This window comes from Triturus cristatus, chromosome 3_2, assembly GCF_964204655.1.
Source record: "Triturus cristatus chromosome 3_2, aTriCri1.1, whole genome shotgun sequence".
NCBI classification, from domain to species: Eukaryota; Metazoa; Chordata; class Amphibia; order Caudata; family Salamandridae; genus Triturus; species Triturus cristatus.
In genome coordinates, this window is record NC_140584.1 from 1,061,276,378 (window position 1) to 1,061,303,553 (window position 27,176).

General features: G+C 49.9%; 1 protein-coding gene across 4 annotated transcripts in view; it reads left to right on the top strand.

The window, feature by feature from the left end:
* The window catches only part of GTF2IRD1 (GTF2I repeat domain containing 1), a 1,036,986-nt gene that overhangs the window by 578,579 nt on the left and 431,231 nt on the right, over positions 1-27,176 (top strand). For all 4 annotated transcript variants that reach the window (XM_085649787.1, XM_085649789.1, XM_085649788.1 and 1 more), the window contains 4 exons: positions 9,177-9,257; positions 9,682-9,771; positions 10,815-10,868; positions 11,812-11,877. In XM_085649787.1, the coding sequence (XP_085505913.1) occupies positions 9,177-9,257; positions 9,682-9,771; positions 10,815-10,868; positions 11,812-11,877 (291 nt within the window). The remainder of the gene's footprint in view (positions 1-9,176; positions 9,258-9,681; positions 9,772-10,814; positions 10,869-11,811; positions 11,878-27,176) is intronic.

Sequence of the window (27,176 nt, forward strand, 5' to 3'; positions counted from 1 at the left end):
CTTCTGGGTCGGTTGGATTTTGTTGCCTGGCTGGTTCTCCGGGTTCTGTTGGCCTCCGCTGGGTCTATTCTGACCTGCGGTGTTCTTTTCCGGCTTGGTTCCCTGTGGACGGGGGTGCTTGTCCCTACCTTTATGGTGGGTCTTTTTGCCGGGGTTGTGCTTCGGTATATCCCTGTTCTCTTGTTGTTCCGGGGTCCGTGTTTTCGGTCCTCCTGGTCTGTCGGGATCCCACTGGTTCCGCTCCTCAGGATGACGCTGAAGCTTAAAGGGGTCCACCTCCCATCTTCCCCTAGTCCGGCGGATGTGTAATACACTCGGACGAAAGGGGTAGGTGAGCGAGGGAAGGACGGAAAGGGACGGCTGGGCGGGAGACCTGTGAATAGACAAACACACAATGAGTGATGGCTCCCTGACCCTTTCCCCAGGCTCCCCCTTGTGTGTAGCTCTCTTACCGGTCGTCTCTTTTCGTCTAACTGTGGGGAAACGAGAAGGGTTGTCTTCTCCTCTTTTCCGAGCGCACGACGTTCTCCAGCACCGTTACTTCACGGAACTGAAAGAACCTCGCTGAGGCGATCCGAGTCGCGGAGATTGGTTGTGTCAAGAGTCTGCGCTGCTACTCTAGGCTCAGCAAGGTCTCGAGCCGAGGAGCGCGATACTGTGGGAAAGCTGGGGCCCGGAAATCCTTGGGCGCTGCCTGTGGCGTTTCGCTGCTACTCAATGCTCCGGGAAGAGCCGGGAGCAGAGGAGCGAAACCCCCAGGTGAAGATGCCCGGAAATCCGTGGGCGCTGCCTGTGGCGTTGCGCTGCTACTCAATGCTCCAGGAGGAGCCGGGAGCAGAGGAGCGAAACCCCCAGGTGGAGATGCCCGGAAATCCGTGGGCGCTGCCTGTGGCGTTGCGCTGCTACTCAATGCTCCGGGAGGAGCCGGGAGCAGAGGAGCGAAACCCCCAGGTGGAGATGCCCGGAAATCCGTGGGCGTTGTCTGTCTCTTAGCGCTCTCCCTCGACGGTTCGAGGTCGCGTCTAAGTCGAAGGGCTAAAGTCGGGCAGTAGCTGTCTCAATACTCACCGGCTGCCGAGCGAGGAACAAGTAGTAGTCGAGACGTGGTCTGGAAGTCAAGCCGCTGAGAAGAACCAACCACTCGGGTCTTCCGATACCGAAGGCTTCAGAGAATCATCGGCACTGCTTCCCGGGATTGGCCGCTTTTCAGTGTTTCCGGCAGCGTGAACTATCACGTGGGACGGGAACTACCGGGAGTTCTGGGGGATGTAGTTCTTGCGGTCGCCGAGTTGCTCGGCCGTAGTCCAGGGGTAGAGGAGATGCGTCACTCAGCGCCACCCGAGCGCGGATCGTGACAGCACATCCCCCCTCACCCCTCACGGGGCGCTGAGGACAGGACCCGGTTTGCCCGGACACCGGCGATGGAAAGCCGCCACCAGGCGAGCAGCATGGACGGAGGAAGCGGGCTCCCAGGAGTTCTCCTCCGGGCCATACCCCTTCCAAGCCAGAAGATACCAAAGTCTACCCCGAACAGTCTTGGAGTCCAGCACGCGTTGCACCACGTACTCGCGTTCATGGTGAACCCATACGGGAGCGGGTAGCTTACGCACTGGACTGAACGAGGGCTTAAGCAAGGAGACATGGAAGACCGGGTGAATGCGCAAATGGTTCGGGAGCTTCAGTTGCACCGATACCGGGTTGACGTGTTTCACCACGGGATAGGGACCTATGAACTTCGGATTAAAGACGCTAGGACGTTTGAATTTGATGTTTTTTGTGGATAGCCATACCCTATCCCCTTTATGGTACACAGGATCGGGTCTGCGACGTTTGTCTGCATGAAGTTTGTATCGGGCCTTGGCTAGTCGCAGGTTCTCACGGGCCTTGGTGAGGGTTAGGCGAATCGCCGAAAGCCTTTCCTGTACCTCTGGAACGCTGAGATTCGTGTGAGGGAGTTTAAATGGGGTGAATCGAGGATGGTACCCTGAGGAAAGAAAGAAAGGGGTGTGTTGTGTGGATGTATGGACAGAGTCGTTGTAGGCGACCTCGGCAACCCACAACCAGTCCACCCAGGCATTTGATGCCTTGTCCACATAACACCGGAGGAACTGTTTCAGGGTTTGGTTAAGTCTCTCGGTCTGCCCGTCGGTCTGGGGATGGAAACTGGTGGACAAGGATGACTGAATGCCCAGTTCGGCACACCAGACCTTCCAAAACCGCGCCGTAAACTGGGACCCTCTGTCTGAAACAATACTGCTGGGGAGGCCATGGAGTCGCACCACGTTCACCAACAGGAGCTTTGCCAATGCCCCTGCCGTGGGTACCTGCTTACACGGTAGAAAGTGTCCCATTTTGGTAAGGTAGTCGATCACCACCACGATAGTGGTACAGTTTTGGTCTTTGGGCAATCCAACGATGAAGTCCACTGAGATTCTGTCCCATGGTGTCTGGGGTGTAGGAAGGGGACGTAGGAGGCCTTGTGGTTTACGATGGTCTGATTTCATTTGGGAACAGATGTCACAGCGTTTTACCCATAGTAACACATCTGGTCTCACTGACGGCCACCAGAATTGTCTTAATACCTTCTCCAGGGTTTTCGTTCCGCCCGTATGCCCTGCACAGGGTAGTTCATGGCACCAATGGAAAACGAGCTTCTGCAGAGGAAGCGTGGGAATTAGCATTCTGGAGCCACACATGGGGACGCCATGTCGTAGGTTCCATTCCTTGTGTCCTTTTAACCAAGATCTCCAAGCGAATGTGGCGAGTCCGCGCTTCACTGCCCTCAGAAAGGTGTCTGTTGTCACCCCTCCTACCACTTGACTTGGGGACAGGATAGCCCTTTTTGGTTCCGCTGTCGGCATGTTGGTCGTACCTTGCCGGGAAAGGGCATCGGCTTTTTGGTTTTGTGAGCCAGGCTGGTAGGTGACTATAAAGTGGTATTCTGCGAAGAACAACATCCATCTACGTTGCCGGGGAGAGAGATGTCGAGCAGATCGCAGGAACTGGAGGTTCCTGTGGTCCGTGAAAACAGTGATTTGGTGCTGAGCTCCCATGAGCCAGTGTCGCCATTCCACAAACGCCTCCCGGATCGCAAGAAGTTCTTTTTCGGACACAGAGTAATTGCGTTCGGCGGGGTTCAATTTCCGGGACATGTAGGCCACTGGGTGGAGGTGGCCGGTGTCTGGATGGCGTTGGGATAGGACAGCTCCCACGGCGACGTCGGACGCATCTGCCTCCACTATGAAGGGGAGCTCGGGCCGGGCGTGTCTCAGGATGGGTGCGGATGTAAAGGCCGTCTTGAGCTGTTCGAACGAGTGCTGGGCGTCGGGAGACCAGTGGAACGACACGTTCTTTCGTGTTAGTCTGGTGAGAGGTGATACCAGGTGAGAAAAGTGGTGAATGAACCGGCGGTAAAAATTCGCAAAGCCAAGGAAGCTTTGGACTTCCTTGACTGACTGGGGCTGGGGCCATTGTTCCACCGCCTGCACCTTGCGGACGGACATGACCTGTCCTGTGGGGGTTAGGTGAACTCCAAGAAACTCCACTGTCGTCACATGGAACTCGCATTTGGTGAGTTTACAAAAGAGGCGGTTGGTTTTCAATGCTTGTAGCACGAGCCTGACATGAACGATGTGCTCCTCCGGGGTGGTGGAAAATATCAGGATGTCGTCAATGTACACCACGACGAACCTATCCAGAAATTCTCGTAGGACCTCATTGAGGAAAAACTGGAAGGCCGCCGGGGCGTTACACAGTCCAAAGGGCATCACTAAGTACTCGAAGAGTCCAAACCGTGTTTTGAAGGCGGTTTTCCACTCATCGCCTTCTCTCATTCTCACCAGATGATACGCCCCTCGGAGGTCCAGCTTGGTGTAGATGTGTGCTTCGCGGACTTGCTCCAAGAGAACCGGAATCAGTGGCAAGGGGTATCTGTTCTTAATCGTCAGCGCATTGAGGGCGCGGTAGTCGATGCAACATCTCAGCTCACCACTGGTCTTCGGGATGAAGAAGAGCGGGGACGCTGCGGGCGACCGGGAGGGACGGATGAACCCCAACCGGAGGTAGGTGTCTAGATACTCCTTCAAATGGAGAGTTTCTGGCCCGGTGAGGGCGTATATCCTACCACACGGAACAACCGCGCCTGGCACTAGATCGATGCGGCAGTCATACTCTCGGTGCGGGGGTAGCTCTTCCGCCATCTGCACATTGAACACCTCTTTATAGGGTAGATACCAGGTAGGGAGCGTCATGTCCTTTTCCGCGGCCGTCGCCACATGTTGAGCAGAGGTTCGGATCGTGTTCGGGTGTGGAGTAGGGCTGATGCACCGCTGTTGGCATGAGGCGGAGTGGAACGAGATGGTGTTGGTGGACCATTCGATAGTAGGTTCGTGTTTCCGTAACCACGGCAAACCTAGGATCAGATTGCATCGGGGAGCATGTATTATGTTCAACTGCAACCATTCGCCATGGTCCCCTCCTATGGTAATCCAGAGAAACGGGGTGACGAATCGGATGGGTCCCGACTCCAGTTCCTTCCCGTCGACCGCAAAAATGAGTTCGGGCTGTTCCTTGGGCGATAATGGAATCCCCAGCCTTTCTGCTTCCTGTTTGTCCAGGAAACATCCGGTAGCCCCGGAGTCGATCATGGCTCTTATGGTTTGTGGTTGCTGGTTGATCACTGCTTCCAGGGAGATGAAGAAATGATCTGGTTCTCTAAAGGTGTCGGATTCCATGGAAGGGATGGAGTGGTGGCTTGGAGGCTTCCCTTCCGGTACCTTCAAGCTCTGGAGTTTCCCGCGATTCCTTCTTCTGTGACCATAGCTGATTGTCCGGGGCGTGTTCTGCTCGTCTTGGGTCTCACCGGACATTCCCGAAGGAAGTGCCCCTTCTTCCCACAGTACAAACACAGGCCTTGTTTACGGCGGTGATCACGTTCGCTCAGGGTTAGCGAGGCTCTCACCGTTCCGATTTCCATGGCCTCAGACTTGGAGGCCGTCTGATCCGAAGCTCGGGCATGGTCGTAGGGGAACGGTGTTTTATCTTTCCGCTTCTGGTCCCCTTTTCGTTCTCTGAGCCGATGCTCCAAACGGGCGGCCAATTCCACCATCGCCGAACAGGTCTGGGGTTGGGGATCAATTTGGGCGATGACGTCCTTGAGTTCGTCCGTTAGCCCTCCGTAGAAGATGGCAGACTGTTTGGTTTCTGGCCAGTCGGTTTCTGCCACCAACCGACGAAAGTTGTTGAGGTAGCCTAGGAAGTCATTGGGGTGTTGCCGTAGTTTCAGCAGGTCTCGGTCAGCCGAGAAGGTATCAGTTCTGCGGTCAAAGGTTCTTTCAAAGGCGATGCGGAAGGCATCCCAATCGTACAACAGGGCTTCGTCACGACGGACTATGGGAACCGCCCATTGAGCCGCAACCCCTGCCAAGTAGGAAATGAGAAAGGCTACCCGGGCTTGGTTGGTATGGAAGAGTTTTGGCTTACAATGAAAATGCAACAGGACTTGGGTCATGAAGACTTGCACCTTCTGTATGTCTCCATGAAATCGTTCAGGAGGGGCCAACGGGACGTGTGTGGGCATTTCTACCACTACTGGTTGGGTCGCTGACGGGAACGGGGTCCCTGCATCGAAGGGGTTCCTATGGAGCCGATCTATCCGTGTATGTAGAGCGGCGGTGTCTGAACGAGAAGCAACTAATTCTGCTTGCACTAGGGCAAGAGCGGCTACCACGTCCTCTAAGGTGGTCATGGTCTACGACAGCGTGATCGGGAGGAGATAATTCGTGGGCCGATGATTCTGTCGGGATCCCACTGGTTCCGCTCCTCAGGATGACGCTGAAGCTTAAAGGGGTCCACCTCCCATCTGCCCCTAGTCCGGCGGATGTGTAATACACTCGGACGAAAGGGGTAGGTGAGCGAGGGAAGGACGGAAAGGGACGGCTGGGCGGGAGACCTGTGAATAGACAAACACACAATGAGTGATGGCTCCCTGACCCTTTCCCCAGGGTCCCCCATGTGTGTAGCTCTCTTACCGGTCGTCTCTTTTCGTCTAACTGTGGGGAAACGAGAAGGGTTGTCTTCTCCTCTTTTCCGAGCGCACGACGTTCTCCAGCACCGTTACTTCACGGAACTGAAAGAACCTCGCTGAGGCGATCCGAGTCGCGGAGATTGGTTGTGTCAAGAGTCTGCGCTGCTACTCTAGGCTCAGCAAGGTTTCGAGCCGAGGAGCGCGATACTGTGGGAAAGCTGGGGCCCGGAAATCCTTGGGCGCTGCCTGTGGCGTTTCGCTGCTACTCAATGCTCCGGGAGGAGCCGGGAGCAGAGGAGCGAAACCCCCAGGTGGAGATGCCCGGAAATCCGTGGGCGTTGTCTGTCTCTTAGCGCTCTCTCTCGACGGTTCGAGGTCGCGTCTAAGTCGAAGGGCTAAAGTCGGGCAGTAGCTGTCTCAATACTCACCGGCTGCCGAGCGAGGAACAAGTAGTAGTCGAGACGTGGTCTGGAAGTCAAGCCGCTGAGAAGAACCAACCACTCGGGTCTTCCGATACCGAAGGCTTCAGAGAATCATCGGCACTGCTTCCCCGGGATTGGCCGCTTTTCAGTGTTTCCGGCAGCGTGAACTGTCACGTGGGACGGGAACTACCGGGAGTTCTGGGGGATGTAGTTCTTGCGGTCGCCGAGTTGCTCGGCCGTAGTCCAGGGGTAGAGGAGATGCGTCACTCAGCGCCACCCGAGCGCGGATCGTGACATGGTCTGCTGGCTTGGGGCTGCTTCTGCTTGGCCTCGGCGGTGTCTCCTTGTGGTTGCCTGTTGCCTTCAGCCTTGCTCCCTGCTGTCTGCGGTTGTGTCCTCTTGGCTCTGTCGGTGGCTGTTTGTGGGTCTGTCGGCTGCTCCTGTTTCCCTACTGGCCTCCTCTTGGGTGTCCGTTTGGGCGGCGCCGGGGCTGTTTGCTCTCTGGCCTGTGCTCTGCTGGGGCCTTCCCTGCTTTGGCCTTCCCCTTCTTGTGGGTTGGTCCTTCGGGTCCGTCTGGTTGTGCGGGTTGCTTGGCTTCGGCTTGGCTTCCCGTTTACTGTATCCTCCGTTGCCGTTTTCTGCCCTGGGGGTTCGTCCCCTGCTCTTGCCCTTTCTTGGGTTGTGCTGGGCTGTGGGGTTTGGTTTGCTTGTGCTTTCCGCCCTGGCTTCTGTTGCTTCGGTGGTTGGGTTGTTTTTGTGTTTCCTCTTCCCTGGTGGGTTGGGGTTTCCTTGCCATGCTGTTGGGTCTTTCCTGCTCCTTCGGGTCCTCTTGGGGTTGTTGGCCCTCGGTCTTTGCTGGCCTCTGTGTGTTGCCCCTGCCTTCTGCTTGGGTTGTCTGGGGTTGTCTGTGCCTGGCCTGTCTGTGGTTGGGCTTGTCTGGGCTGGTGTTGGCCCCCTTTTGGGTTTCCTTGCCCTGGTCTTGGGTTCTCTGGGTTGTTTGCCCATTCCGTTGCACTCCTTCTCTGGTGTTCGGGGTGTGCCCTCTTCGGGCTGCGGCTTCCTGCTCCGGTTTCTGCGGGTCTGCAGTTGGGGTGTTCTGCTGGGGCTGTGTTCTTGTGTTCATGTGCTTCCTCCTGTTCCCTTTTCTTCTTGGTTTTCCGGGGTCTCCTTGTCCTGGTTGGTTGCCCTTGTCGGTTCTTGCTGGTCGGGCTCCCTGGCGGTGCTGGTTCTCTTGGGGCCTTGTTTCCTGGTCGGTTTCGGCCTGTTGGTTTTGTGGTCCCTGCTGGGTCTGCTTCCTTCTGGTTCTCGGGCCTGGTGCGTTGGCTTCCGGGTGTTTGTTTGCCTCTTTCCCCGGTGCCTTGGCTTTCCCTCTTTCCCTGTCCCTGGGCTCTGTCTTGTCTTCTTGGCTGGGTGCTGCCGGGATGTGGGCTGCTGCTGGCTCTTTTGTTTTTCGTGGGGCCTGCTGTTCTTGTGGGGGGTTCTGGGGTTTTTTCTCTGGTCTCTCTGGAGTGGTGCCTTTGCTTCCCTTCTCTTCTGGTTTGCCCTTGGTGGACTTATCGACCTTTTTTTCCATGGGGTTCTTTGGTCGTCCTTTGTTGGGGCATCGCGTTTCTTGGGCCGCCTTGTCCGATGGGTGTTTCTTTCTTTCGGGGCCTGTGTTCGGCTGTCGTGGATTCTCTGTGCCTGGGGTTGGCTCCTGTTGCCCTGTTCTGGCTTGCTGGCCTGGTGGACCTTGGCTTTCGCTTTGGGTGGCCGCCTCGCTGTTTTGTTCTTGCCGCGGTTGGCTTGTGTGTCCTTTGTCCCCCCTTCTCTGGTTGTCTGTGGGGTGTTCCTGCTGTGGGCTTGTGTCCTTGGTGGTTGTCGGACTGGTCGTCTGAATGTTCTCCCGTTGTTTTGTTGGGTGCTTTCGGGTTTGCTGGGGCTCCCTCCTGTCTGGGTGCTCTGCCTTAGGTTTTCGCCGGTTCTGCCTTTTGCTTCTGACGGTGGCTGCCTTGGTGTGGTTTCCTGGGTTGGCTTCTGTTTTGTCTGGGAAGGCCGGCTTTTCTGCTTTGGTATTTCTCCATAAGTATTGAATGGGACGAGGACATAAGGGACCTGGGGGTAATGCTCTATTACTTACCGGTAATCTTCATCACTCCTGGTCCCGTTGTCCTCGTCCCATTCATACGCCCCGCCCTCCCTCCCGGACGGCCGGCCTTCCTGTTGTGGGCTTGGTTGTTCAGGGGGAATGCTGGGTAAGTCCTCCTTATGTACTCCCAGTGGAAGGGGCGGGGTAAGTGTCCCAGCATTCTTTTAGTCTTTTTTCTGTCGGGAGATGGTTATCTCCATAAGTATTGAATGGGACGAGGACAACGGGACCAGGAGTAATGAAGATTACCGGTAAGTAATAGAGCATGAATTCAGATGTTTCCATGCTACTTGATATGCAGGGCCTGTTTTAGAGTTTGGCAGACAAATACTCCGTCACAAAAGTGATGGATATCCCGTCCGCCTATTACATGTGCATTATATCCTAACACACTTTTAATTAAGCGGAAGGGACATTTGTGACGGAGTACCAGTCCGCCAAACTGTAAATCAGGCCCCTAATCCAGTTTTAAATAAAGCAAAAACACTTCTGGTAGTTATAGGTAATAAGGTATGGTCTATTACACACAGGCACAAATTTGAAGAAAGGCTCCTCTTAGTGATTCTTCATATCATCACTAGATACTCTCTTTTTCCTTCAGGAACCTCAGGTGAGCGGAGAGGTGTAAAGCAGATAAAACAGGAGCCCGAAGATATAGACATAATTCACATTACGTTGCCAGGTACATGGAAGACTGTAATGATATATGGCGTAGAGAAATTCAGTTGTGTTAGTTAAATAACATTGAATAGAAACGATGATTGTTAATCACCTTGATAGAAATCCTCATAATAAATAATATAGTTCATAAATTGTGGAATTCACCCAATGTTTTAAGCCATATATGGTTTGTTGTTAAATATTTTTGATGAGCTGGAAGGTTACAAAAAAAAATTCAGTTTCCTTGATATTTTATGTCTTTATCAATGCTGGCGAAACCTTTACAGTATAAAGCCATTTTGATGAAAAATGTTAAATACAGCTAAAATAAAAGAAGTGTAGAAATTAAAATTTGGATTTGAGTAGAAAATGGGAGAACTCGTTCAAGGGTATAGACTAGTACTGAAGTTGTTTTCTAACATAAGGTGTTTGTATTTCTTTAACAGAAGCCTCTTTCAACTCAGCTGATATACACAGCTCTGTAGCCAATCATGTGACTTCTCATGACTCCAAGTATCGACTGGAAACCTTAGCACGTAAGATTACTGAAGTAAAGCACTTATGCTTCTTGTATTATAGATCTTCATTTGTCACTTCAAAAAGTGTTCTAAATCTATTCCGCTGATCTGGTGTCAACTACCTCAAGCAGCTTTTGATGTACTTTCACTTGTGCAGTGCAAAGGGATGTACTTCAGCTGAATAGTGTTTGCTGCTTCCTGGTCCATAACCCTGTGCTATGTCTTGCCTGTTATTGCTGAACTCTATCTCTTAGAGCCAGGGTGATGGAGATAGATGGAACACATAGTGAGCCGTCAGAGAACTCCTTGATAGGAGAAATAGGTTTACAAATGATGATAACCCCCTTTACCCCTGCATATGCTTTGGTTTATACCAACTGCTGTAGTGGCAGAAGATGAAGGAGAACCCAGACGGTCTTTTCCCTCTGGCATCCCTCGCACGCAAACTTCAGTTGTGGGCCCTTACTACAGAGTAAGGAAGAGCAGCATGTCCAGAAATGTTTTGTAGCCGCCTGTTGTGGGTGGCCTGGAGGGTCCCATGTGCACTTTTGGAGAGTGTCTGGACACTGTGCTTGTGCACACTAACATAGCAAGGGCCTGTGCCACAGTTGTGGAATTGATTTTGTAATATAATGTCATGGCGTAATGTGCATGAAGTATAGCACATTCGTAGCTGGTTCATGTTTTGTAATTTAGCCTAATGTGTCATCCTGTTCTTATGTCTGTTTTGGGATGGGTTTGGAAACATTAGAATGTATAATAGAAGGTTTAGTTTTCATTTATTTTATATTATTATCTATTAACAGTTCTATAGATCAGACATGATGTAGAGGGTTATAGAGTGTTTTACACATTCTCTACATGAATAATCAGTTGTGTGCTGAGGAAACAAATGGACAATTATAAATTTAAAAATAAATCAATGAAAAATAAATTATTAAAGAGGTGTAAATAGTTACATTGTAAATGCTTCTCCTATATGTGGGCAGGTTGGGTAAGTCCCTAACCTATAAACTTTATGCTCTGTCGTTGATTTATAAATCTTCCTTGCTCTTTCACAGGGTCAACTAGAAGATTAAGCGACGAGTCAAGATTTGAAGAGAGACGGATTGAGGGTAAGTTATAGGAGTAGAACAGACATTTTTAAATACTGAATTCATCACACATGGGTGAAGGCATTAGAACAGGTCCTTTTTCTGTTAACTTATAATTGGTGGGAATTTTAGCAATTATAAGAATTGTTGGAAAAACCATTCATAGCTGTGATCTGCCTTTACCATTTTCATGTAATGCATACAACTTTTGGCTCCGATTCAGAAGATCCAGAGTAAAGTGGATATGCCAGGAACATCAGAAACGTTAATATTTTTATATTATACCTGCCAAGATTTAGACCAGAGAGAATCTTTTGAGATTTGATGATGCAGTATAGAAAATATTTGTGAATTTTAATTGCAGCTCAGACACCCTTGCCTTTTTACGTTTGTTGTTGGCGCTGCACATTGGGAACAGGATAAAAAAAGTCTGTTGCAACTCTGAGATGCTCAGCATCTTCTAATTTGCTCCAGAGTAAAGCTTTACAATTCAGAATCCTTTGTCTATGTTCCCAAAAGATGCAAATCCACAGGTATAGGCTGCAGTGGCGTTCTGTGCTCATGCTTCTTATGCCCCCATCTGGACTAATAGCACAAAAGAAAATTAATTTGGACTTGTCATTAGTCCCCTGTGATACTAAAAATTACATTGGACTGATTGTTAAAACTGTGATGGTGGTGTCCTTTGTGTTCACACTTGGCCACTAGATCCTTGTACTACTTACATGTGGCTGACTGGCTGGCAGCCACTTCAGAATGACGTCATGTCACTAGAATTATGAGCTGGTCTAGAATCTGTATCGACTTTTCTAGCCACAATATCTGGGATTGATCATAGAAGAACAGGAAACCCAGTGCCAAGGGTTGCTGGAGAATGGCAAATACATTATTGCACTAGCTTGATGCCACAGCATTTAGTATGTATCTGGACAGAAAACGTTTAATAATTGGTTCAACTTTGCAGAGGGAATCGGAGATATTACAAGGAATCTAAGGAAGAAAGTAGAGGCTCTCTTCAGTGCCAAATATGGTAAGTACAGTATCTGTAAATCATTAACTCTGTAAGCGATATTAGAAATAAATTCATCAAAGAATTAAAAGAAATGCCTTTGAATGTGGAAAGGGGTCATTAATGCCACGCAGGCTCAGCCATACTTCATGTAATGTTAATACTAAAATCATTGTAAAAAAACTTTTAAAAAATACCACTTATAAAACAGAAACGGATGTTGCTGTTCAACGCTTTATGCTTTTCAAAGTACAATTACATCCATTTTTAAAGATTAAATATATTGTATAAAATATTGTTCGAGGCATATGAGCTGCAGATTATACACTGTGCATAGATCGCCATCTGGTGTTGGGCCCGGATGTTTGCAGTTGTTTTTTTCCGCCATCGGGCTCGGATGTAATACTTCGCGCTCCGGTTCCGAACTTTCCAGTTCACCGATCGACATCTTCGGGGACGACGTCGAAGCTCCGGGACAGCAGAACATCGAACAGGAGGACGACGACCTCGTCAGTGCTTCCGAGGCCGACGACTCAGATGTGGAGGACATCACCCCGGCGCAGAGGGTCGTGAGTACAATACCCCCTCCCACACCCACGCCGACACCCAAAAAGGCTTCGGTCACACCTTCGCCTTTGGGCCTAGGCAAGACCAAGGATACTGCTTCTCACACCCCACCTTCGGGCCCGGTAAAGAAGCCTATTAAGCCTTCCAGCAGCTCGGGCTCGAGCCGGCCTACCATCGGTACCGAAAAACACCCTTCGGCACCGAAGAAAAGATCGGCCTCCATCTCCACACCGAACCCAGTACCATAGCCTTCGGTGTCGAAACCTGCCCTGCCGGTGCCGACCAAACATCACAAGGCCTTCGGCACCGACACTCCCGTGCCGAAGCCTTCTTCGGCGCCGACCAAAAATGCGGAGGTCCCAAAGAAGCACGGCTTGGACAAGCCTAAAAAGCCGTCGGCCCCGAAAACTTCGGCGGCGACCGAACAACCAGTGTCGCAAGAACTTTTTACACCAGATCCTCTCCAAAAGACACTCACCAAGGATCCAAAAACTGGACATTTGTCTACAAAAAAGAGACGCTTGGACAAACCAGCTCCACCTCCACCTCCAAAGAGGAAAGACACTGCTACCTCCCCTTTCAGAGTGCCTTCCCCTCCTCCTCCACCTCCTCCACCCTCCCCACCTCTAACCTCTCCACCCCCGCCTCATCATTCCCCAACCGTGTCTGCTGTCCCAGACGACTTAGGAGACCCATTTTATGATCCAGCAGATGTGCCACAGGATCTCACCCCTACTGGATCTCCAGACCCATGGGACGACTATAATAATCCGGACATCCCAGATGTCCCACAGGATGACCTTTACCCATCTAGGCCATCCCCACCTGAAGATTCCTTGGGTTTTCACCACCTATTACAAAGGGCAGCACACTACCACGGGGTGGAGTTACACACTGACCCAGTGGAGGAGGATTTTCTCCTAGACACCTTTGACGACACACATAGGTCTACTGCCATCCTACCTATGTTAAAAGGGGTGATTAAACATGCACCGGAGGTCTTTTTTTTTTTTTTTGTCCTCATACGCCACCAAGGTACTATATGCGTGATCGATAGGTTAGCAAACAAAATGCTACCTCAGTACACAGCAACTGGAGGGGACCAAACATTGAGCGAGAACCTCGTCCCATAGCAATAACGCTTGACATACCAACGATCAACATAGCGTAACCTTACAGAGGATTGTGAAAATCCACCAGAATACTGAACAAAAGTATCCAGGCATTACTCATACCCACACATGGGATAGATGGCTTAATCATTGGACCTGGGGGAAAAAAAAAACCAAAAAAAAAAACCCAGGTTCTCAGTGATCCCATCTCAGGAGTCGCCAAAAAGATCTTTTCTCAGGATTCCCTATCCTGACCAAGTCCAGCTTGGAAACTTGGAGGGCAGAAGCAAGCCATTCAATAACAGAGGGAGGTGAACAGTCCTTCCACTTTTTGCATATCTCCCTTCTAGCAAGCAGTATAGCATAGAAGACTAACTTTTTCGCCATTTTGGAGACCCCCTCAAGAATTCCGAAAATCACTAACTGAGAATCCAATACTATGTTGAAATCGACAGAGGTTGACAGAATCTTACAAATATCTTCCCAGAACTGCGACAAAGAAGGGCACTCGTAAAACATATGGATATCCGAAGCAGCCAGGAGACCACATCTAGCACACTTCACCATGTTCCCCTGAATAAATTTAGAGAGACGAAGGGGAGAATAGTACGCTCTGTGAATAGTATAAAGGTGGTTCCTGCGCAACCATGCCGGCTTCACTACATCCCACATCATTCTGCAGATTTCCCCCATAACTCTTGCAAGTTGGTATTACTTATATCTGACCCCCAAAGCTCATCAGGTAACAGAAATTCCCCGTCCAACTCCTCCAAAATCAAATTATACCATGACGAGATCTCTTTCTTGGCAGTTGGTTTGTCGATCAACAAGTTTATGAGGGTACTATAGCCACCTAGTGGGGGCTTACTTCTCTGAGAGGGCTGTGCTATATAAGATCTATACCAACTGGACATCTGCAGATATTTTAGCCTAGATAGACCAGATCCAATCTTCCCACTCAGGCAGTCCCAAGAAAGCAATTCACCCTCAAATAGGTCTCCCCAACACTCCAACCCTGCCTCCCTGATGGTTAATGCAAGCAAATCGCACAACCAGGTCGGGGGATCGGGGAGATCCCATAAGGGAGTCCTACTGCTATAATACCCTATTTTAATGGCTTTTATAACCTGGGCCCAAGTCCTTGCCATCCCCAGTAGGATCTTCAGTTTAATCTTTTTGAAGTACTTCGGATCTCCAAATTTCAAAAGGAATCCAAACTGACTAACCCCCTCTCCATCAAGCAAAGTGGTGTATAGAATTCCCACCCCAAGCTCTAGTGGCTTCTTTAACAGCATTCTGGCATGGGAGAGCTGGAATGCCCATGCATACAACTGGATGTCCGGAGCAGCCAAGCCCCCCTTTTCCCTACGCCTCCTTATCTTTTTCCACGAGATTCTTGGAAGATGTTTATTCCAAATAAATGTATTGATCTCGGCCTGGAATGTTTTAATAAGGTTTGGATCGAAATACAAGGGAATAGTGTTAAATAAAAAGGAAAGCTTTGGCAGAACCGACATCTTGACCAGATTAGACCGTCCCAGTAACGACAGAGGGAGACAAGACCAAGACTGAAGTAGCCTACGGCAGTCCTTAACTATCTTTGAGAAATTGACATTGACAATCTGGTCCAAATCCTCAACAATATCAAGGCCCAGGTATCTCAACTTTTTTCCTGGCCGAATACCGGCAATACTCAAACTCTGGTCCATACCCCAGGTCATCATCTCAGTTTTTGTGGCATTGATCTCATATCCAGATACTTCCCCAAATGCAGAGGCTAGCTTAAATATTTCTGGAAGAGCCATCTGGGCATCGGACGTAAAAATAAGAAGGTCGTCCGCGTACAGGGCCACTTTTCTCTCCCAGCCCCTACACGCAAACTCCTTGATGTTAACATTATCCCTCAGGCTTTGGGCAAAAGGTTCGACATACAAATCAAATAGGAGCGGAGAGAGGGGGCAACCCTGCCTTGTACCCCTCGAGATGTTGAAAGGATCAGATAAACTACCATTCACCAGTACGCATGCACTTGGGTTCTGATATAAAAGACCAATTGTCCGACGAAACCCTGATCCCACCCCGAACTTCGCCAGGGCCTCCGACAGATACAACCAATTCACTCTGTCGAAGGCCTTGGCGGCGTCCAAGGTAAGGACCGCCAAGGGGGAAAGCTCCAAGACTGCCAGATCTATTGCCCCAATTAAGTCATATGTCAGTTCATATAACTGGCGCCCTTTGACAAACTCTTTCTGATCAGGGTGCAAGATTTTAGGTGCAACAAGAGCTAATCTATTGGCCAAAATTGAAGCAAATAGTTTATAGTCTGCATAATTTAGGGGTCTACTCCCTGTACTTTCTGATTCCAAAGACAGACGACACTCTACGACCTATCCTAGATCTCAGACCTCTAAACACTTACATACATTCGGACCATTTTCACATGGTAACCCTTCAACAGGTTCTCCCGCTTCTTTCCCAGAATGATTTTCTCACCACTCTGGACTTGAAAGACACATACTTTCATATCCCAGTACACCAGTCTCACAGAAAGTACCTCAGATTTGTGGTGGACGGGCAACATTACCAGTTCAAGGTGCTCCTGTTCGGGGTAACAACAGCACCAAGGGTATTCACCAAGTGCCTAGCAGTAGTGGCTGCACACCTCAGAAGACAGCACATTCATGTCTTCCCGTATCTGGATGACTGGCTAATAAAAGCCACGTCCTACGAACAGTGTGTGCAACATACTGCCGCTACAGTCCAACTACTCCACCAGCTAGGGTTCACGGTGAACCATCAAAAATCCCACCTGGTACCATCATACACAAAACAATACCTCGGTGCCACCATAGACACCTCAAAAGCCATAGCCTATCCCAATCCTGCCAGGATTGCAAAGATACAGGCTCTGCGTCAAAAATTCATATCTCAACACTCTCTCCCAGCAAGAGTGTTTATGCAACTGATAGGGATGATGGCCTCTTGCATCTTCATAATGCCACATGCAAGACTCCAGATGCGTCCACTCCAAGAGTGTTTAGCGCGCCAATGGAACCAGGCCCAGGGACAACTGACAGATCTGGTGTTGGTAGACGGTCGCACCCATCGCTCTCTGCAGTGGTGGAACACCACAAACCTTTCCAGAGGTCGACCGTTCCTGGACCCGGTCCCACAAATAATCCTAACAACAGACGCATCGCTCTCCGGCTGGGGAGCTCATCTGTTACATCTCACAGCACAGGGCACATGGACGCCACAACAGAAGTTACTCCACATCAACCATCTGGAGTTACTAGCAATCTTCCTCGCCCTAAAATCCTTCCAGACGCAGATTTCGGGCAAGGCAGCCCTCATTCGCACAGACAACATGACTGCCATGTACTACATTCAAAAGCAGGGGGGCACACACTCTCCACAGCTCTCTCAGCTAGCACAGAGCATATGGAGATGGGCAATTCCACAAAAAATCTTTCTCCTGGCCCAACACATTCCCAGGAGTCCAAAACACCGTGGCAGATCTGCTCAGCAGACAGACGCAGCAGATCCACGAGTGGGAACTTCACCCACAAGTTCTTCACCTGTTCTTTCAGAAGTGGGGGCATCCACACATAGACCTATTCGCCACCCACGAAAACAAAAAATGCCCAAGCTTCGCCGCCAGATATCCACACCCATTGTCCAAAGGCAATGCGATATGGATGAACTGGTCAAACAAATTTGCATACGCTTTTCCACCTCTCCCACTAATTCCATTAGTGGTGCGAAAGCTACAACAGCATTCCCTAACACTGATCCTAGTAGCTCCAACATGGGCCGGACAACCGTAGTACACCACATTGCTGGAACTCTCAGTAGTACCACACCAAAAGCTACACCTCTCACCATGCCTCCTAACCCAGAACCATGGAGAGATCAGGCACCCGGACCCAGCCCAGCTCAACCTTGCGATCTGGCTCCTGAGGTCCTAGAATTTGGATACCTTAACCTTCCCCCTGATTGCATGAACATTATCAGGGAAGCTAGAGGCCCTACTACTAGAGCATGCTATGCTGCAAAGTGGAAAAGATTTGTTGTTTACTGCCACAACAACACAATCAATCCTTTAAATGTGTCCATACAGCACATCATATGTTATTTACTCCACCTACAAAGGTGTAACCTAGCATATACTTCCATTAGGTTACACCTCGCTGCCATTGCTGCTTACTTACAGAACAGGCAGCACCTATCACTCTTCAGAGTGCCTGCCATCAAGGCCTTCATGGAAGGCCTCAAAAGAGTAATTCCACCCAGAGTACCACCCTCACCGGTCTGGAATTTGAATATAGTTCTCAAACGGTTAATGGGACCCCCTTTCGAACCATTACATAAATGTGAGCTCCAGTTTCTCACATGGAAAACAGCTTTTCTAGTGGCCATCACTTCCCTTAGAAGGGTTAGTGAAATACAAGCACTCACTATACAGGAACCTTTTCTCCAAATGCATCAGAACAAGGTTGTACTCCGCACCAACCCAAAATTTCTACCCAAAGTCATTTCTCCATTCCATTTAAACCAGTCGGTAGAATTACCAGTCTTTTTCTCACAACCTCAAACTGTTGAGGAAAGAGCGTTACACACACTGGATCTAAAAAGGGCTTTACTTTACTACATCCAACGCACACAACCTTTCAGGAAAACCAAACAGCTATTTGTCTCCTTCTCTCCACCACATAAAGGCAACCCTATTTCTAAATCAGGGATAGCCAGGTGGATTGTAAAATGCATACAGATTTGCTACCACAAAGCAAAACAAACGCTATTGGTTCCGCCTAAAGCCCACTCTACAAGAAAGATAGGGGCTTCTATGGCTTTTCTAGGAAACATACCACTAGATGACATATTCAAAGCAGCCACATGGTCAATGCCGCACACTTTCACAAAACATTACTGTGTAGATGTGCAAACCAAGCAACAAGCTACTGTGGGCCAGGCTGTACTCAAAACACTGTTCCAAACTACTGCAACGGATACTGGTGGTCGCCGCTAGGGGTGGGTACTGCTATATAATCTATGCACAGTGTATAATCTGCAGCTCATATGCCTCGAACGGAATATGCTACTTACCAGTATGCATCTGTTCTTGGCATGTAGAGCTGCAGATCTATACACGCCCACCCGCCTCCCCGGCTACTTGTATCCGTTCCAGTCTTATCTTATTTAGATACAACACTCATGGGTTTCTTTACTGTTACCACTACGCTCCATCTTTCCCTGCTGGCGAAAAACAATCTGAGGATGGAGCCGAAGCCCATGCGCAATACCAACCAAGGGAGGAGTCACCGAACTCGTGACTTCCAAAGACTTTCCAAGAGGAAAAACAAACTGCAAACATCCGGGCCCAACACCAGATGGCGATCTATGCACAGTGTATAGATCTGCAGCTCTACATGCCAAGAACAGATGCATACTGGTAAGTAGCATATTCCTTATAGAGGATGGTACTATGCACGAGATAATGAATGAGCTTTGAAAAAGGTACGAACGAGTGCGGGAGTTAAGATTACGTTGTTGCATTAACTGGTAAATTTCCTATCTTTTGAGGTTTATTTTCTAGATCCTGGACAGCCTTCAGTAAAGTTTTTCAGTGAATGTTATATTTTTTAATGTGAAAGCACAATCTCCATGCATCCATGGTCTTGGTTCTTTATGCATATGACTGTTCTGTTTAATGGCAGGAATGAGCCTTAAAGCCATTTTGTACTATTGAGTATTAATGACCAAAAGTGGTAATCAGTATACTGAACCTCGGTTGGATCGAAGTGCTAATGAACCTAAATGGCACCGGGCAATAATGAAAAGGAGATTAAGTAAAAACACGAAAGTCCAACGGTACAGTTATTAATATTAATCACTCCATTGAGTTAGGATCATTAATAATAAACCCAGACTGTAATGATCCTCAACGTCCCTAGATACTGAGTATTAAAAAACCTGGAAAGTAAGGAACCTAAATGGAACCAAGTATTAATCAACATAAAAGGCTGTGGCCAGTAAGGGGATTAAATGGTCCCGTGACAATGCTCTTAGTATGTAGTCACCATCAATGTCCCCAAACAATAATGAGCTTCAGTGATCATTAATGGAACCAGCCAGTAATTTACCTCAGTCGCCCTGGGTAGTAATATAAATTTAGGAACCTAATAATGAGCATCATTACTGGCTCCAAGCAATAATAAACCTCAGTCACCACGGGCATTCATAATCCTTAATGTCCCAGTCATGCTTATCAGTTACAGGTATAAAAGAGCATCAAAGGCAATGTGCAATAATGAAAAACGATGATGTCAAGCACTAATCAGCCTCACTGTCCTCAGCATTTATCAGCATTATCTAAACAAATGTCCACAGCCTAGGCAGTAACATGTATCAATGGCCCCAGTCCCAAGGCACTTTCATGACCTTTCCCTGCCTTACCTGTTCCTGTCACCCACCCATGGAAACAACACAGCCAGTGCCTTAACATTTTGTGCCAAGACTTTAGAAACTCCGTTCTTGTGGGGTTTCCCTATTTCTCACTCATCCTTCATCCCTCAACCTTGTTAAGCCACCCTTTTCTCTAGGTCTAAATGTCTGTGATTCACAAAGAAAGTTTGACCACATTATCCCCATCATCATCTTTTTCTAGTTGAAGCTAAAATGAAGTTCAAACTGGGCTGTCTAACCTACAAAGCCCTGGACCTTAACACCCCACCATATCTCATTCATCTCCTCTAACTAGGTGGTAGCCAAAGATTATTATTATTAAACAATCTCATATAGTGCTCAGCTACTCACACGAGGTTACCCGGTGCTTTAGCTACAGGTAGGGTTTAGCAAAACCGTGCTCATTAACAGAACACCTAGGTCTTAAGCAGTTTTTGAAAAGTGGTCAGCCAGGTGCAACTTCTCAAGGATTCCGGTAGAGAATTCCAAAGCCTAGGGCCCAGGCATGCGGAGGACTGGCCTCCCATACATGTCTGTTTGACTCTGGGAACAGTGCACAGGTAAAGGTCACTGGAAAGTAGGGGACGAGCCAGCTGATATGGTCTCACTATTTCATGGAGATAACAGGGGCCGACTCCTGATCTTGCTCTGTGCACATAGCACAGCGCTTTGAATTGAATTTGTTTCTCCACATTGAGCCAGTGAAGCTCGCAAAGGAGAGAGGAGGCCGGTGCACTTTTTGGTAGTCTGTAGAGAACCTAGCAGCCGAGTTTTGGACCAATTGCAACCGTCTCATGGAGGCTTTATCTGCCCCCATATATAGGACATTGCCGTGGTCCAGTCATGACGAGATGAGTGCCTGGATGACTGTCCTTTGAGCTAAGAATGGGAGTATCCAAATGATTATCCGCAGCTATTCCAGGACGGCAAAGCAGGTATCGGCCACCTCCACTACCTAAGGCTTTATAGACAGATTTTCGTCCAGCAGAACACTGGGGTTCTCTCTCTTAGGGGATCTCCATTGATAGTCATAAGCATTTGAATAGTTCTGCCCGCGTGTGGGAATCCTGGAACACTTTTCCATAGGAGATCTTCTTGAGTGTAGACATTTGCCTTTCTTCAGGAAGGCCTGTAGAAACACATAAGAAAGAACATATTATGCAGCCTATAAACACAAGCTTCAGGAGTAAGATTATTCAAGTTGTACTTACAGAAGGATCAATATACCAATATATATGTATAATGTTAGGTAAATATTTTATAAAACAGCTTAAATCTCTTTCACAAACCCTTTTTGTAAAAGTAGAAATTGAAGGATAGCAGGACAATATAGCTCTATAGGCTGCTATTATGTGTCTTTTAAACAGCTTCTGTGCCGTTAAGGATCCAGAGACCACCAGTATCCCATCATGCCTAGCAGGTGGCAGTTTCCTCTGTTCTTTTTTTTCCGGCTCCTGGTGACAAGATCTTGGAGCACTAAGCTTGGCCTTTTAAGCTTTTTCTCTTCAAAATTCACCAGTGGAATTTTCTAACAACTACTTAATTTGATGTTTTTCATCTCTCCCCTATATTTTCTGCCTTTTTCTGGCAAACATTGTTGGCATTTTGTCATATAAGATGTTTCTTTGTTTGATAAGTGTCCTGATCGTGGGAGAAAGAAGGCCAAATCAGACCCATACAACGTTTGCATTCTCTGCCTTCCAGTATTCCATGTTCCTGAAAATTGCCAGCACTGCAAGAAGTTTCCAAGACGCGCTCTGAGGGAAAGGGAAACAATTCACCTCCATGGCACTGAAGAAAGACACAGGCAGCAAGCACAGTCTGAAGGTGGGACTTCAGAGCGAGGAGAGGGTCCATCCTCCAACAGGGCTCTGCCATCTACCTCTGAAATACATGGAAGTTCCAAAAAAGAGTGTTCCAGCCCAAAAACAACATTGTTCCCAGTCGACATCGCGGAGATCAACGTTGAGACAAGGCACGGCACTGACTTGTTTGCCGTCCAGGACTGGTTCGACGTTGACATAGAAGCGAAGATCGATTTTGAGACAGGGTAGGTCGTCGCCAAAGACTAATATGCCATAGACATGCACAGTGAGATCGGCGTCGAGGTGTGTGTCGACATTAAGGTGTGCAGACCCATGGGGGGCGTGGCTTGGTGCTCGGCAAGATGGCCGCACGTTAGTGTTGCTCTGCCGGCCGCCGATAATTATCCTGACTCTACCCTTCCCCCATCGAGCCATCTGCTGTTCTGCTTGCTGAAACTGCATCGCTGACGCCGAGACCTCCACGTCGATACCCCTCGAGCTGCGGGGAACTCTATCTGTGCGGATCGGCAGCTGTGTCAAGCGTTCAGGGTGAGAGGCGGGAGACGCCACTGCGGTGGCGCGTCCCTCGTGGCTGGACTTGCTGCCTTCATCGGAGCTGGTGGATGCCAGGAGTGAACGGTGGGCCTGAGCGCTGTGCCGGGGACTGCTGCCTGCTCTAGCGGCTGGCGCGGGCGGCTGGAGCGGGCTGCGGGCGCGCCGCTGGGTGTCAGAGGCGTTGGGCGGCTCTCTCGCTGCCGCACCGCGGTCCTGCTGTGGCCTCCTCCTCTTCCCCCCTCTCCCCCCCGCCTCGGGTGATCAGTGAGTGGGTGCATCGGCCCTCATTTAGATGCCAGCGAGCGCCTATGTGGACGTCGGGGGGGCTGAGGTTGGGAGCAGTGAGACGGGCTGCACGTGGACTCGATAGCTGGACTGAGCGCTGGGGGGCCCGGCGGTGGTTGGGCATTGAGGCGGGTCCCGTGTGTGGAGCTGGCTTCGCTTGGACCGGCCCGGGTGCGCCCCCCTCTCCTCCCTCCTCTTCTCATTGCTGCTGAGGAGCTCACCTCTAACGCGACTGCATTGTGCGTCCTGCTGGGTCCTGCGAGGAGTTAGAGGGGGCCGCCTGGAGAACACTGGGACATAATCAACTGGTCAAGGTGATCTGGCTGCTCTCCTCCTCCTCCCCTCCCTCTACCCCAGGCGCTGCATCTGGGTGGCAGCTGAACCTGTGATTCTGGGGCCTCTTTCCGGGGGTCTCTTCCTGAGCACTGGCCGGTGTCTGGCTGAGGGCGATTGGCGTCTGTGCGAAGGAGGCGGCACTAATTGGATACTGAGTGAATCGGACTGGCAGCAGGGGGCTCAATGGGCAAATCGGAGAAGAGTCAGCAGCGACTCACGTTTGAGCCGAGAAAGAGTCCCAAATCGACGCAAGCTCCGCCTTCGGACTCGGAAATGGATCCTGCGCAAGCCCCTACAGTGTTGGAGAAATCACTTGCAGCGATTCACGAAAGTCTCCAGGCGATAGACGGTAAGATTGAAGCCCTTAACGGCAGAATGGATCACTTTTCTGCCAAGCTGGACAAGCAGGCGGCGCGGCTCGGGGAGGCGGAACAGCGCATCTCCGATGTGGAGGACGGCCTACAGCAGGTCACCGAAAAGACATCCAATATCACGAAAATCCTAGCTGTCATCCAGGCAAAGAATGAGGACATTGAAGCGCGCTCACGGCGCAACAACATTAGCGTTTTGGGCCTTCCGGAATCTACGAACGTTGGGCGCTTAGAGGATTACATGGAGGAGATGTTTCGCGCAATCTGTGGAACGGAGCACTTATCTGCTCTCTTCGCGGTGGAGCGTGCTCACAGAGCTCTGGCGACACGCCCTCCTCCTGGCGCTCCCCCGAGGCCGATAATTGCTAGGCTGTTCAATTTCAGGGACCGTGACACTATCCTGCGCACAACGCGTCAAATGGGTACAACGAAATATCAAAATAATCTGCTATCCTTTTATCCGGATTTTACAGCAAACGTACAAGCAGCGCGGAAGGAATTCCAGAATGTTAAGAAGGCATTGATCAGGGAACGGATCCCGTTTGCGATGCTCTACCCTGCCAGGCTGCGTATTGGGGAGGCGGTGGATGACAGGGTCTTCACAAGTCCTAAGCACGCGATGGATTATGCCAAGTCACTGAGGCGTCAGCAGACATCCTCGGACCAGACATCAGACGTCGATGGCTGAACAGTAAGAGGGGCTTTGCCCCGCACATAGACTTGGGTCCACCTCCTTGATCATATAGACTGTGCGGGATGTTTGAATAGCTTGCTTATTTACTGATTTCTCTGCTGCCATTTAACATTTACTCTGCTGGTTTGGACTTTGATATGTACGTGAGTCGCAGCCTGTACTATGGCAGTTCTCGTTGGGATATACGTTCATTGCATAGGTGCTGGACTCTGCACGTTGAGTGTCATGGGGGTGAATGTATGCTTCCTAGCCCCGAGCTCGGCCGTGGGGGCTGTGAGGGTTTCATTATGCGATTGTATCTCATGTGTATCTGCAGTGAATAGGGGTATGGTCACGGTGGTGGGAAGTCACTGCATACTGGCGGCCCCCTCCCTTGCAGATCTGGGAGTGGATTGCGCCGCTACGCCCCCAATGGGTATTCCCCACCTGGGTGATCATGGTTTGTTACATTTGTTGGGGTGGAAGGTTTCTTTGGGGCAGGTCTTTAGCGAATTGGGGTTGCTGAAGTGGGTGGGGGGCGGGAGGGATTGTTTTGATAGTTCCAGTCATTGGCGCTCTAATAGGAGCAGCTCTGAAATCTTAACTCTGTGTGGCTATGCATGCATATGTACTGACCGATATATTGCGGATCCTGTTTGGTCTATCGCTATAGATGAAGGGTGCATCATATAAATGTGTGACTTGGAACGTCTGAGGGTTAAATACACCTAAGAAGACCAGGCAAGTGTTAGCGCACCTAGGTAGACATGGAGTGTACATTGCACTGCTGCAAGAGACTTATTTACATAGGCACACAGAAAGTGCGGTGGCACGTAGATGGGCGACATATCGACTTGCTTCATCGTATTCCACATATGCGAGGGGAGTTCTTATCTTAATTAAGAAAGGGGTTCCATTTACGCCTGTCAAGACTTGCGTAGATAACGAGGGCCACTGGGCTATGGTTCAGGGCAAATTGGGTAGAGTACAGGTGACAATTATCAATACATATGGCCCAGTGGTGGATGATACTACGTCCTTCCTCCAAATGTTTAATGTTCTGCGAGCCTGGCCGGAAGCTGCACTGATCTGGGGAGGCGACCTCAATACCCACCTTGACCCACGTGTGGATGAATCTAACCTGACTGGGGCACGCATGATTAAAGTGGCGCAATGTATTCGGGATGTCATGGTGGAAATGGGACTAGTGGATGCTTGGCGCCTGCGGAACGAGGGTGTCCTGGAGGGTACACACATAACCCCAGCATTTAGCAGTTGATCTCGGCTGGACTACTGGTTGCTCAATGGGGAAGCTAATGGTTGGGTGGAGGGGGTTCACACGCTCCCGCTGACCCTATCTGACCATAACCCTGTGGTGCTGACTATGTTCTTTCCAGACAACCCGCATCATCCATTTACATGGCGTTTCCGAGCAGATGCACTGTTAGACCCGAAACAAAATATCTGTCCAAGAGACATGTGGCCAGGGCCTATGGTGAGGGGGGTAGACCAGGGAGAGTGCTGATAAATCGACTCACAGAGCGTGTTAACAATCCCCCGATCGATCAGCTCGCTGGCGATGATGGGGTAGCTCACCACTCTCAAGGTGCTATAGTAGAGCAGTTCCGCAGCTTCTATGCTTCCCTGTATACTACTAGAGGCGGCATGACGGACGAAGCGCTGGATGATTTCTTGGGGGATACGGCCTGCGCGTGGCTATCTGCTGACCACAGCAAATATCTAAGTCTGCCTATAGAAGAGAGCGATGTCAGGGAAGCAATTTTTTCTTTGCCCAACAGTAAGGCTCTGGGGCCAGATGGCCTGACAGCAGAATTTTATAAGGCATATGCTGATCTCCTTATTCCCCACCTGCTTGAAGTATATGCTGAGGCTCACGAATCAGGCAAACTACCTCCGTCGATGAGGCAAGCCTTAATAGTCACATTGCTGAAGAAAGACAAATCTCCTTCGCGCTGTGACTCCTATCGACCGTTATCACTGATTAACCTAGATGCCAAGATATTAGCGAAAATTATGGCTACCAAGCTACAGCCCCTAATGTCACTCCTTGTGCTCCTGGACCAAGCTGGGTTCATCCCGGGCCGTTCCACTTCCCTGAATCTCCGCACCATGTTCGCTATGTTCCATGTGCTCAATCCTGATCTCGTTGTAACGCTTTTCGCCCTAAGTGGGATGGGTATTCCCAGACGTGGGACCCGTGCTCACTACGCCACTGGAGTCAAGCTATCCTGGCTGATGACGGCTGATAGCCAGAAACCGGTCCTAGGATGCTTGATTCCGGTCCAGGGAAGACATGGCTTGGCAGTTCGGGCTGGACTGTTCCCATGAGGCACAGGGTCAAGACTGATTTGCATATGGCCGTGTCTAAACTGGGGTGGTGTAGTGGGCAAAAGAACGATGGATTTAACCCAGATCTCTTGACTGGGGGAGAATGTCTGCATTGTCAGCATTCCGTCCATCATCTGTTTGTTGTAACGCTTTTCGCCCTAAGTGGGATGGGTATTCCCAGACGTGGGACCCGTGCTCACTACGCCACTGGAGTCAAGCTATCCTGGCTGATGACGGCTGATAGCCAGAAACCGGTCCTAGGAAGCTTGATTCCGGTCCAGGGAAGACATGGCTTGGCAGTTCGGGCTGGACTGTTCCCATGAGGCATAGGGTCAAGACTGATTTGCATATGGCCATGTCTAAACTGGGGTGGTGTAGTGGGCAAAAGAACGATGGATTTAACCCAGATCTCTTGACTGGGGGAGAATGTATGCATTGTCAGCATTCCGTCCATCATTTGTTTGTTGTAACGCTTTTCGCCCTAAGTGGGATGGGTATTCCCAGACGTGGGACCCGTGCTCACTACGCCACTGGAGTCAAGCTATCCTGGCTGATGACGGCTGATAGCCAGAAACCGGTCCTAGGATGCTTGATTCCGGTCCAGGGAAGACATGGCTTGGCAGTTCGGGCTGGACTGTTCCCATGAGGCACAGGGTCAAGACTGATTTGCATATGGCCATGTTTAAACTGGGGTGGTGTAGTGGGCAAAAGAACGATGGATTTAACCCAGATCTCTTGACTGGGGGAGAATGTATGCATTGTCAGCATTCCGTCCATCATTTGTTTGTTGTAACGCTTTTCG